The 12,396-nt window shown below is 43.9% G+C and overlaps 2 protein-coding genes across 2 annotated transcripts in view; one reads left to right on the top strand and one right to left on the bottom strand.

Moving 5' to 3' along the window:
* Window positions 1-2,840, top strand: part of LOC311131868 (raftlin-like) — a gene marked incomplete at both ends in the record, with an annotated part of 36,728 nt that extends 33,888 nt beyond the window's left edge. The window contains 2 exons of the mRNA XM_084164991.1: window positions 1,416-1,491; window positions 2,466-2,840. Coding sequence (XP_084021117.1) covers window positions 1,416-1,491; window positions 2,466-2,840 — 451 coding nt within the window. The remainder of the gene's footprint in view (window positions 1-1,415; window positions 1,492-2,465) is intronic.
* Window positions 2,841-4,419: 1,579 nt separating this feature from the next.
* Window positions 4,420-12,396, bottom strand: part of LOC311133032 (oxidoreductase NAD-binding domain-containing protein 1-like) — an 11,620-nt gene continuing 3,643 nt past the window's right edge. Inside the window, 4 exon segments of the mRNA XM_084166449.1 lie at window positions 4,420-6,785; window positions 7,039-7,147; window positions 12,147-12,334; window positions 12,337-12,391. Of these exon segments, the coding sequence (XP_084022575.1) occupies window positions 6,628-6,785; window positions 7,039-7,147; window positions 12,147-12,334; window positions 12,337-12,391 (510 nt within the window). The 3' untranslated portion in view covers window positions 4,420-6,627.

Genomic DNA, 12,396 nt, shown 5'->3' with positions numbered 1-12,396 from the left:
AGAAGGAAACCCTGCCACCCGGCCGCGGTCCCATCGTAAGCCCTCGGGAGCGAGAGTCGGACTCCTCGGGGTTCTGGTGCGGGACTAGGCTGACTGGCCGATGGTGCTGGCACGGAGGGTGGCGGTGGAGGCGTCCCCCAGCCTCGGATGGTGGTGATCACCTCCTGCAGTGCGGTCCCCATCTGCAGGATCTGGTCCCCTTGCTCCCGGACCCTGTCCTCCAGAGTCGCCTGGGCTGCTGCGGCTCCTGCTGATTCCATAGGTGGTGTATTATTCTGTCAAGGCGTGCTGTAGGTGCAGTGGCGGAATCAAATGCAGGACGCAGACGGATAATCCAACAGACTTGTATTGAGCCGAAACACGGCAAACGGACAACACTTGCCCGAAGGCGAAATACGCACGAAGGCGAAATACAAACAAAACAGCGCACAAACAGGTGCGTAAACTCCAGCGCAGTGGAGAGAAGCTCAACCGAGCGAAAACACGTCTGACACAATCAATAATACACAACACCTGACACACACAACGGGAACTAAATAGGACACTAATGACACTAAATGAAAACAGGTGTGACAACACTCAGACAAAAGCAAACGAACATGAAACATACAACGGTGGCAGCTAGTACTCCGGAGACAACGAACGCCGAAGCCTGCCCGAACAAGGGAGAGAGGCAGCCTCGGCCGAAACCGTGACACCGCCGAATACAAAAGTAACCTACAATAACTACACAACAACTACCCACAACAGCCCACGATGCCTACCTATACTACTTAAGAATATACAGCCCACGATGCCTACCTATAATACCTAACTACAATCTAAATACATAGTTTAAGCCTTACTCGACAAAGCCCAAGCTATGTATAAAGCCAAACTGGCAGACTGCAATCAGTAGCCGTAATTAAGTCCGGGGGACCTCCATTGACTTTGTTAGTTAGTCCCACTCAGATATCATATTAGAAACTGCAAACATTTGCCTCCACCCTATGGGAAAATGGGTGGAATTGCAGGAAATTTGCTGTAAAACAGCTAATTTCCCTCTCTGCCCCATGGCAAATTAGTAGAATTGCATGAAATGAGTTATAAAAGTACAAAATCTTCTCTACACCCCATGGCAAAATGTGTAGAATTGCACAAAATGAACAACTGCGGCCCGTCATGATGCGTTACCGACTTTTGGTTGCCCCCACCCCTATCAAAGTTGCCCATCCCTGCCTTAAACCATACCAAACATTGGAACACTGCACATCATTTGGAACACAATTACCTTTCACATTTTGTCACATCACAAGATCCAGTAAAAGTAAAAGACCCAGAATAAGACAAAGAGACAGTTCTAATATCAAGTTACAAGATGTGTGGCAAGTACTGATGTGATTCACATAGTATTAATAGCATTGTTCTCTCCTCAGTGATGGCAGCTTGTCCACAAAGCAGATCCTCTTCCTCCAGAGACCTGCCCTGCAACGCAAAAGGAAAGACTTCAAGGTTCCTCACCATATTTTTTACTCTAATTCTCCCTCTCGCTCTCCCACTCCCTCTCGCTCTCCCACTCCCTCTCTCTCTCTCTCTCTCGCTCTCCCACTCCCTCTCTCTCTCTCCCTCTCTCCCTCTCTCACTCTCTCTCTCTATCTCCCTCTCTCTCCCTCTCTCCCTCTCTCCCTCTCCCTCTCTCGCTCTCTCGCTCTCTCTCCCTCTCGCTCTCTCTCCCTCTCGCTCTCTCTCTCGCTCTCTCTTGCTCTCCCACTCCCTCTCTCTCCATCTCTCGCTCTCTCTCCCTCTCACTCTCTCTCTCTCTCTCCCTCTCACGCTCTCTCTCTCTCTCTCCCTCTCTCCCTCTCTCCCTCCCTCTCGCGCTCTCTCTCTCTCTCTCTCTCTCTTCCTCTCTCAATTCAACTCAAAGGGCTTTATTGGCATGGGAAACATATGTTTACATTGCCAAAGCAAGTGAAATAGATAATAAACAAAAGTGAAATAAACAATAAAAAATTAACAGTAAACATTACACTCACAAAAGTTCCAAATATTTAAGTACAAAAGGGAAAATAAATCATCATAAATATGGGTTGTATTTACAATGGTGTTTGTTCTTCACTGGTTACCCTTTTCTCTCTCTCTCTCTCTCTCTCTCTCTCTCTCTCTCTCTCGTAACCTACACAATGCTGTGTCACAGTTGGTGTCATTAAAAAGTCATACTTCTAAATATAGCGGTAGATAACCCAGCTGAGATAGAACTACTCTGGTTCTGTTAATGCTCAGAGGGACAGTTCTATGGTCTAATAATAGCCATTTCTTAGTACATTACAGTCAAACAGAGATTTGGTCAATTATTTGCAGTTAACTTTCCAAGAGAGAGGCATCACCGAGATAGACTTTGTAGTGTTTTTGTCAGGTGTCTGAAGAGAGAGAGAGAGTTTAAAGAAAGAAAAAAAAAAGATATCTTTAAAATGTCTCTCTTTCAGAAGTTGAACCTCAGGGGTCTGAACAAGGCGAAGAAAAACTCTGCCGGAGAAATGCTGAAAGAGGAGAGAAAGAACACGTCCCCAGTGATGGAGAGAGGGATGGATGGACAGAAGAGGAACACGGAAGAGGAGGAGAGAGAAGAGGAGGAGAGAGAGTGTGAGACAGAATATCAAGAAGACTTCCCCCAGGGTACAGAGGATGGGGCCACAGACCTCAACCAGGAAGTAGAGCAGGAGAATGGCAAAGTCCCATTGGCCAGACAGGAGAAGGCTGTTAGGTTTGCAGATGTCAATCAGAAGAATGATGAAGTGAAGTCAGAGGAGAAGATCACACAGCAGCTGAGTGAAAGAGCGCTGTTTTCTGGAGTATGTTAATTAAGAACTGACAGATAGAATCAGGGCCCGTGGTCAATAAAGCATCTCAGAGTAGGAGTGCTGGAGTGTATTCATTATGGCGATTCTGTTGCAAAACATTTCATCTGTTGCAAAACGTTTTGCGAACAGAAACTGTTTACTCCGAACGGAAAACGTTTTGCAATGGAAACTATCGTTTCTATTGGACGAATTCAGGTAGGTCCCTCCCTGTTTCGTTCCATTTTCTCTGTTTGCTTCCGTTTGGTTCTTAAACAGTAAATGGTTTCCGTTAAAGGACGTAATGAATGCCCCCATGATCTAGGTTCAGTTTTATCTCCTAAAGCATAATGAATAAGCAGGGGTAACTGATCCTAGATCAGCACTCCTACTGTGAGACACTTTGTGAATACAAGCCCTGACCTGGCTTCAAATAGTATTTATAAGATTGCTTGTATCGTGCCTTGCCTGGATGGAACCAATGGAATATTCCCAAAAGTGCAAACCCAGCCCACATGACACTCTAGGCAGGCTCATGCAAGTTGTAAGATTTCTAACTATTTTGTCCCAGTACTGGAAGTACTAAATAAACAGAATGACAGAAGATGAAGAACTATGTGGATATTCTAAGAACTAGTAGCTCATCGACGGAAACCAAGGCTCTTACCAGAATGGTGATTTAGTTCAAAGCCTTTATATTCCTGCTATTGTCATATATAGATTTCTATATGGATCTGTGTATATTCATATGGGCTGCTGCCAACATGTAACGGCTTCAATCAGCCTTCAAGGCACACATTTCACCTTTTGACCTCTGTTGCCTCAGATGTTGTCATGTGGAGTAGGGTGAAGTTGCCCGTAGACGCTGATCTTGGGTAAATTTAACATTTCCTCCACCAATGGTTAAGGTTAGGATTGGGGCAGGGGAAGCTGATCCTAGATCTGTACCTATGGCAAACTTCACCCCAGAGTGTTGTAATGGATTAGCCTATTAGGCATTAATATATGGAGGTGTATTTGTACAGTTGTTATGCATCTGCTTTGGGCCAGTGTCATTGGTTCATGTAGTGGCCAATGAGAATGTGCACATGATGTAGGTCAGGGTTTAGAGGTAAGAGCCTTAATTGCCATGGTAACATAAATGTTTTCCCCTACCTATGGATCACTGTTTATAGATCTATATGTATCAAATAATACTGTACATTTAAGTAGATACTCTACTTCTCTATTTAACCCATTATAGTCAAGGTCTATGGCCCTGAGTGAATACTTAATCTACATATCATGATTGGATAGGTGTCATGGTTCCACTGCATAGCTTTCACCTACCATGTTATGTCAGGTCAGTGATTATACTTTATGGAAGGGATTTATGGAGTACATTTTAGGAATATTTGTACGGCGCCATAGTCCTCTTCCTGCTCTGGAAGTGTGTTGTGTGAGTGGTGTGGTATGCAAGTCTTTGGTAGTGTCCTAAATGGTAACGTATTCCCATTCAGCTCTGGTCAAAAGCAGTACACTATGTAGGGAATAGGGTGCCATTTGGGACGTAGCCTCCTATTACAGACAAACAGGAGGAATAAACAGTTCACAAAACAATATGTGGATTCCATTTTCTTTTATTTCAACCTGCATTCAAATTATACTGATGTCTGTGTAATCTCCTCAGTCTCCCTACATCTGAGGAGCAAAAACTCCGAAAAATATGTTAAAATCATCACGGCAACCCCCACAGAGAAACGAAAACCAGAATCTCACAACCATCTGAGGGAGACGTCATGCTATGGACCAATCAGGCACCACCTGGAGGTTCCATTACAGTGCACCATGGGAGATCCCCTCTGCCCCTGTACGCAAACTCATTTGAGTATGTGAGACGTGTGTAATAGTCCCCTGTAGCTCAGTTGGTAGAGCATGGCGCTTGCAACGCCAGGGTTGTGGGTTCGTTTCCCAAGGGGGGCCAATATGAAAATGTATGCACTCATTAACTGTAAATTGCTCTGGATAAGAGCATCTCCTAAATGACTAAAATGTAAATGTAATTTCAGGCCTGTATGAGTGTGTGTTTGGAGGAAGTTGTGATGTGAGCGGAAGAGAGAGATGGGATAAGGGGACATTTGCCAGGATGTGGGGGAGATATGTTTTAAGGTCTACATAGTTTTTACTTTCTATAAATACTATTGCTGGCGTGATGATCTCTCTAGCCCCTTTATACCTAATGCAAACAATGTATCCTGATCTTGTCCACATTCTGATTGTCCCTGATAGTGATTGGATTATCTTGATCGGATCACAAAAAACACATGTTAATGCGAGGTGTAACCATTGCTATAAATAACTTTTTTGAGAGCGGGCATCTGCAAGATTAAAACCTGGGACCTTCTGGTCCACATCTGGTTTCTTTTATTTGACTCTCACCTGTAATCTCCAACCACTGACCTGTCATTCTAAGCTCTGCCCCCTGAGCATTCATTCAACCAGTCTCATCGTCCCTGACTACTTCCGAAGGTGGTCAGAAAGATCTGATCACACTCAGATCCGCTTTAGCCGACATCCGCATAGCGGTTGTTTTGACGTGTTAGAGCTGTCAAATCCACAAGTGGCTCCTGGCATTATACCTAAAGCAGACATTGCCATTGGCTACACTGGAGTTCTCATTAACAGAAATCCCATGCAGCCTTGTTTAACAAGTTTGGAATGTGAGATGTAATCTACACCTTGATTAGGCTGATAGAAATCCTCATTATTTCTATATAGCCTACACTTGCTCATTCTGACCTAATGTGAGTGGGGTGGGTGTGGCTTCATGACAATGATCAATAGCTGCTGCTCACCGATTTGACAGCTCCAACGCAGTTACACCTCCAAAACATCAGCTATGTGGGAGTGGGCTATCGCCGGTTAACGCTTGAGCTGAGTGAATGTAGGCCTTAATTGTCTAAACTTCAAAAAATGTGGACAATATCAGTATGCATTTTAGCACCAGGTATAAACAGGGCTTCTGATGGGTGGGTTGTCTGAAAAACGAAAACCTTTATAAATGACCTCTGCTGCAAAAAAATAAATAAGATTCAGTTATCAAATATTTATCCTGTACCGAATTGTACATACACATTCTTTACCCAAATACAATAGCCCTGAATAAAATGAATATTTTCTTAATTAGTTTGATACAGAAAAAGTCACTCAGAAAATAGGTGGGAGGGCAAGATTGAGTTTCTAACCGTCACTGAGGTGAGGACAGTGAGTGTTTCTCCACTGGGCAACAATCCATATAGTGGATCATCAGGAAAGCTATATACACACACATTATAGTGCACTTCACACAGGTCAGAGGTCAACATCAGCCAGGCTCAGATCAATGGCCCCGTACACACTCTCGGAATGTACAACTGATGTTCATTGCATTTGGTGAACACTCGAGTCAGGTGATAGTTGAGTTGAATATTCCGGTAAAGAGAGATGAGTTCAGTTGCGCGTTAATTTGTTCAAATTGTAGCCGAGTCGAGCCAGTTGTTCAAGTTGGTACCTGGTAGAAATACATGTTCAGGTGAGGGTAAAATAAATCAAATGATGCGGCCAGGTCACACCTGCGGAGAAATATGGTCCAATGTCCCACAAAATGTTGCCATGGTAACATGGGCGGGTGCGTGGTCTGGGTGGTGTGTGTCGGGTTGGTCTTTGAACCCCTAGGTACTGGGGGAGAGAGCAGGGTGGGTCCTCCCACCATTGATATCCACTAGCCAGTGATGCAGCAGTGGATAGTTAGGCCGGGGTGAGTGATGATGAAGAGGTCTGTTTCTAGTACACACTACCACCACTTCTCAAACAGTATCCTGTCCCGGGATAGGCCTAGGCTGAGCAGGGTCTGGACCATGCTCTCTATCATGGGTGGAGGGCCACACAGGTAACACAGAGTAGTGTTAGGGTCGACGTGATGACGCAACTCCCCCTCTGATAGCCTCCCACCTGGGGAAGATCAAATCAACATTTATTTAAAGTTTCATTTTTAAAAACAAGACATGGAAAACGTACTTTCATATAGTGCTGTCATTTTGTGAACTAGCATCCATTTAAATAAATTGAATGTATTTTTTTGCAGCCTATGGAAACATATCCAGTTAAAATATAGATCACTTCAACGCCACAAAGTATACAAACCCGTTGCAGATTATATCAGTAAACATTTGTAGTTGTGTTGAGGTCATTCTGTAGTACTTACGGTTCATGTACGGTTGGAGTTCCTGGTCGATGTCTGCCGTCTGTGCAGTGATGTGGAAGTCACAGGAGAATTTCTCTGGGAATTCTTTACACACGTCTATGATGGTTTTCTGAGAGCAGAGAAGAGGTCTCATTCACCCACCCACACACACACCCTGATATAATACAAATAGATATACTGATACAAATACACTGAACGAAAATATAAACGCAACATGTAAAGTGTTGGTACCATGAGCTGAAATAAAAGAGCCCAGAAATGTTCCATACGCACAAAAAGCTTATTTCTCTCAAATTTTGTGCACAAATGTTTACATCCCTGTTAGTGAGCATTTCTCCTTTGCCAAGATAATCCATCCACCTGACAGGTGTGGCATATCAAGAAGCTTATTAAACAGCATGATCATTACACAGGTGCACCTTGTGCTGGGGAGAATAAAAGGCCCCTCTAAAATGTGCAGTTTTGTCACACAACACAATGCCACCGATGTCTCAAGTTTTGAGGGAGCATGCAGTTGGCATGCTGACTGCAGGAATGTCCACCAGAGCAGTTGCCAGAAGATGGAACGTTCATTTCTCTACCATAAGCCGCCTCCCAACGTCATTTTAGAGAATTAGGCAGTAAGTCCAACCGGCCTCACAACCGCAGACCACGTGTAACAAGCCAGCCCAGGACCTCCACATCCAGCTTCTTCAACTGCGGGATTGTCCGAGACAGCTGATGAAAATGTGGGTTTGCACAACTGAAGAATTTCTGCAAAAACTGTCAAAAACCGTCTCAGGGAAGCTCATCGGCATGCTCGTTGTCCTCACCAGGGTCTTGACCTGACTGCAGTTCAGTGTCGTAAACGACTTCAGTGGGCAAATGCTCACCTTCGATGGCCACTGGCACGCTGAATAAGTGCTCTTCACAGATTAATCCCGGTTTCAACTGTAACGGCCAAATGGCAGACAGTGTGTATAGTGTCGTGTGGGCGAGCGGTTTGCTGATGTTAACGTTGTGAACAGAGTGCCCCATGGTGGCGGTGGGGTTATGGTATGGGCAGGCATAAGCTACGGACAACGAACACAATTGCATTTTATCGATGGCAATTTGAATGCACAGAGATAACGTGATTAGATCCTAAAGCCCATTGTCGTGCCATTCATCCACCGCCATCACTTCATGTTTCAGCATGATAATGCACTGCCCCATGTCACAAGGATCTGTACACAATTCCTGGAAGCTGAAAATGTCCCAATTCTTCCATGGCCTGCATACTCACCAGACATGTCACCCATTGAGCAAGTTTGGGATGCTCTGGATCGACAGCGTGTTCCAGTTCCCGCCAATATCCAACAACTTCGCACAGCCATTGAAGAGGAGTGGGACAACATTCCACAGGCCACAATCAACAACCTGATCAACTCTATGTGAAGGAGATGTGTTGCGCTGCATGAGGCAAATGGTGGTCACACCAGATACTGACTGGTTTTATGATCCACACCCCTACCTTTTTTTTTAGGTATCTGTGACCAACAGATGCATATCTCTATTCCCAGTCGTGAAATTCATAGATTAGGGCCTAATTTATTTATTTCAATTTATTTATTTCCTTATATGAACTGTAACTCAATAAAATCGTAGAAATTCTTGCATGTTGCGTTTATATATTTTTTCAGTATAGATATATTGATACAAATACTTGCATTGACAACCACCCTCACTCAGGGGCAACACTAGTACACTAGTGATGTGCGGGTCAGCTGTTTGTTCTAATATCCCATCCGCAACCGCCCGACTATATGTGATAAAGTGAAAATCTGAGGCCCGCACCCAACCCTAACCTGCTAATATAGAAAATGCGCTGTACAGTCAGATTGCGGAAAGATTTTTTGACAGGCCTATTTTTCTGCTTATAATTTCCTACATTTTAGCAGGCTATTTGTTAGTCAACTTGTATAATTAGATACATGCAGCTTCTTTTCTGTCATTACTTGTTGCCCCAGAAGACTAAATAAACCCTTGCTCACCAGAATAACGTCATAAATCGATAGAATGAATGGGGGGTTATCTTGATTATTGTCCAGTCATGTGGTCAAGTGCTGCAAAGAAGGACATAGTTAAGCTGCAGCTGGTCTAGTACAGAGCCGCACGTCTTGCTCTTCATTGTAATCAGAGGGCTAATATCAATACTATGCATGCCTGTCTCTCTTGGCTAGGTGTTGAGGAAAGACTGACTGCATCACTTCTAGTGTTTATAAGAAACAATGTGTTGGAAACTTCTAATTGTTTGCATAGTCAATTTACAGACAGCACTGACACACACACACTTTCCCCCACCAGACATGCCACCAGGGGTCTTTTCACAGTCCCCAGGTCCAGAACAAATTCAAGGAAACGTACAGTATTATACAGAGCCATGATTGCATCTTATATAGCGCAAGTGAACAGCAAACCTGGTTTCAATAAACAAATAAAGCAACACCTCACGGCACAACGCCTCTCCCCCATGTGACCTAATTGTTGTGTACTAACATGTGTAACTGATACAGTGGCTTGCGAAAGTATTCACCCCCCTTGGCATTTTTCCTATTTTGTTGCCTTACAACCTGGAATTAAAATGGATTTTTGGGGGGTTTGTATCATTTGATTTACACAACATGCCTACCACTTTGTTGTGAAACAAACAAGAAATAAGACAAAGAAACAGAAAACTTGAGCGTGCATAACTATTCACCCCCCCAAAGTCAATACTTTGTAGAGCCACCTTTTGCAGCAATTACAGCTGCAAGTCTCTTGGGGTATGTCTCTATAAGCTTGGCACATCTAGCCACTGGGGTTTTTGCCCATTCTTCAAGGCAAAACCGTTCCAGCTCCTTCAAGTTGGATGGGTTCCGCTGGTGTACAGCAATCTTTAAGTCATACCACAGATTCTCAATTGGATTGAGGTCTGGGCTTTGACTAGGCCATTCCAAGACATTTAAATGTTTCCCCTTAAACCACTCGAGTGTTGCTTTAGCAGTATGCTTAGGGTCATTGTCCTGCTGGAAGGTGAACCTCCGTCCCAGTCTCAAATCTCTGGAAGACTGAAACAGGTTTCCCTCAAGAATTTCCCTGTATTTAGCGCCATCCATCATTCCTTCAATTCTGACCAGTTTCCCAGTCCCTGCCGATGAAAAACATCCCCACAGCATGATGCTGCCACCACCATGCTTCACTGTGGGGATGGTATTCTCGGGGTGATGAGAGGTGTTGGGTTTGTGCCAGACATAGCGTTTTCCTTGATGGCCAAAAAGCTCAATTTTAGTCTCATCTGACCAGAGTACCTTCTTCCATATGTTTGGGGAGTCTCCCACATGCCTTCTGGCGAACACCAAACGTGTTTGCTTATTTTTTCTTTAAGCAATGGCTTTTTTCTGGCCACTCTTCCATAAAGCTCAGCTCTGTGGAGTGTACGGCTTAAAGTGGTCCTATGGACAGATACTCCAATCTCCGGTGTGGAGCTTTGCAGCTCCTTCAGGGTTATCTTTGGTCTCTTTGTTGCCTCTCTGATTAATGCCCTCCTTGCCTGGTCCGTGAGTTGTGGTGGGCGGCCCTCTCTTGGCAGGTTTGTTGTGGTGCCATATTCTTTCCATTTTTTAATAATGGATTTAAATGGTGCTCTGTGTGATGTTCAACGTTTCTGATATTTTTTTATCACCCAACCCTGATCTGTACTTCTCCACAACTTTGTCCCTGACCTGTTTGGAGAGCTCCTTGGTCTTCATTGTGCCGCTTGCTTGGTGGTGCCCCTTGCTTAGTGATGTTGCAGACTGGGGCCTTTCAGAACATGTGTATATATACTGAGATCATGTGACAGATCATGTGACACTTAGATTGCACACAGGTGGACTTTATTTAACTAATTATGTGACTTCTGAAGGTAGTTGGTTGCACCAGATCTTATTTAGGGGCTTCATAGCAAAGGCGGGTGAATACATACGCACGCACCACTTTTCCGTTATTCATTTTTTTGAATTTTCATTTCACTTCACCAATTTGGACCATTTTGTGTATTACATGAAATCCAAATTAAAAATCAAATTAAAATTACAGGTTGTAATGTAACAAAATAGGAAAAACGCCAAGGGGGATGAATACTTTTGCAAGGCACTGTAGATGCACACACACACTACATGTTAATGTTTTTAAATGTATGTAAATTGTAAAGAGTTTTGTCTGTAGTCTTTTTCATTATGTGTCAGACCCTAGTAAGACCAGCTGTTGCCATTGGCGTTGGCTAATGGGGATCCTAATAAAGTAAAATCTAAATCATTTCTGCTTCTCTCACACAGCAAAGACGTTAAGGGACGGCGGGGAAAATGCAATAATGCAAAAAAATGAAAGATTTTCCATGCAAATTTTTCAAAATTACATCAGTTTGACCGGTTTAAGGAAAAGAAAAGCTGTTAAAACGACCGAACATTTTTTGGATAAGATTTCAGTTTGGCTTAGATGCATATTTTGTGGTTGAAATACTAATCAGCTTATATGATGCTGATAAAAATAGCACCGCCACATTTACAGACGGTCCCTAACCGCGTATTCATTCTCTATGCTGAAATAAATAAATAATATTTCTCCACTCCTGTTCCCCGAGTCAAAATTTACATTTAGTGTATCATTTTACTTTAAGAAATGAGTGTCCAGATTTCAGTTAGGCTACTATTCCATTTAACCCATCTGAACAGTACAGTTCCCTTGATGTGCCATTTTGAAGTCCCTGTCTTGTGATTTGGCAGTTGGTGTGTATTTGGACCACTACAGTTAGGCCCTAAAGCTTAGGCTACGCACTAACGCCAGATAGAACTAATAAAAGAAAAAACTCTATGTAGCCTATAGATATGAATGATATCTACAGTAAAGCATACATTGAGGGTTTTTTCACAATATTTATACATTTATGGATTTTTTAATGCATTTTCTCTTTATTCAACCCGCCTGCCCCCCACCTGCCTTTCATCAACACAATATTTCATGACCCTAAACCCACCCGCCCCGCGGATATAGCCACAGGGACTGCGGGTTATGAGTCAACCCGCACATCTCTCTCTCTCTCCCTCCCCCTCTGTTTCTCTCTCTCTCACCTTGAAGAGCAACTCTTGTGCGTTCTTGGCGCTGTAGCAGAGGTGGGTGGAGCCTATGTCATAGCCCCTCCCTACGTTAGCGGGGTTCTGTCGTAGCAGGTCAGCGGCGTGGAGCAGGATGGAGTATAGAGGGTTAATGCCCACGCCCCCTGCCACCAACAACAGGTCAACACAGGGGTCAGAGGGCAGGGGTCAAAGAAGAAGTTACCGCCCACACGCATCGCTACATGGGAGTCGACGGTGCACTGTG

The sequence above is a fragment of the Coregonus lavaretus genome, assembly GCF_964263955.1.
Source record: "Coregonus lavaretus genome assembly, chromosome: 7".
Taxonomy (NCBI): Eukaryota; Metazoa; Chordata; class Actinopteri; order Salmoniformes; family Salmonidae; genus Coregonus; species Coregonus lavaretus.
Note: the sequence above shows the minus strand (reverse complement) of the source record. Positions and strands in the feature narration are given on the sequence as shown.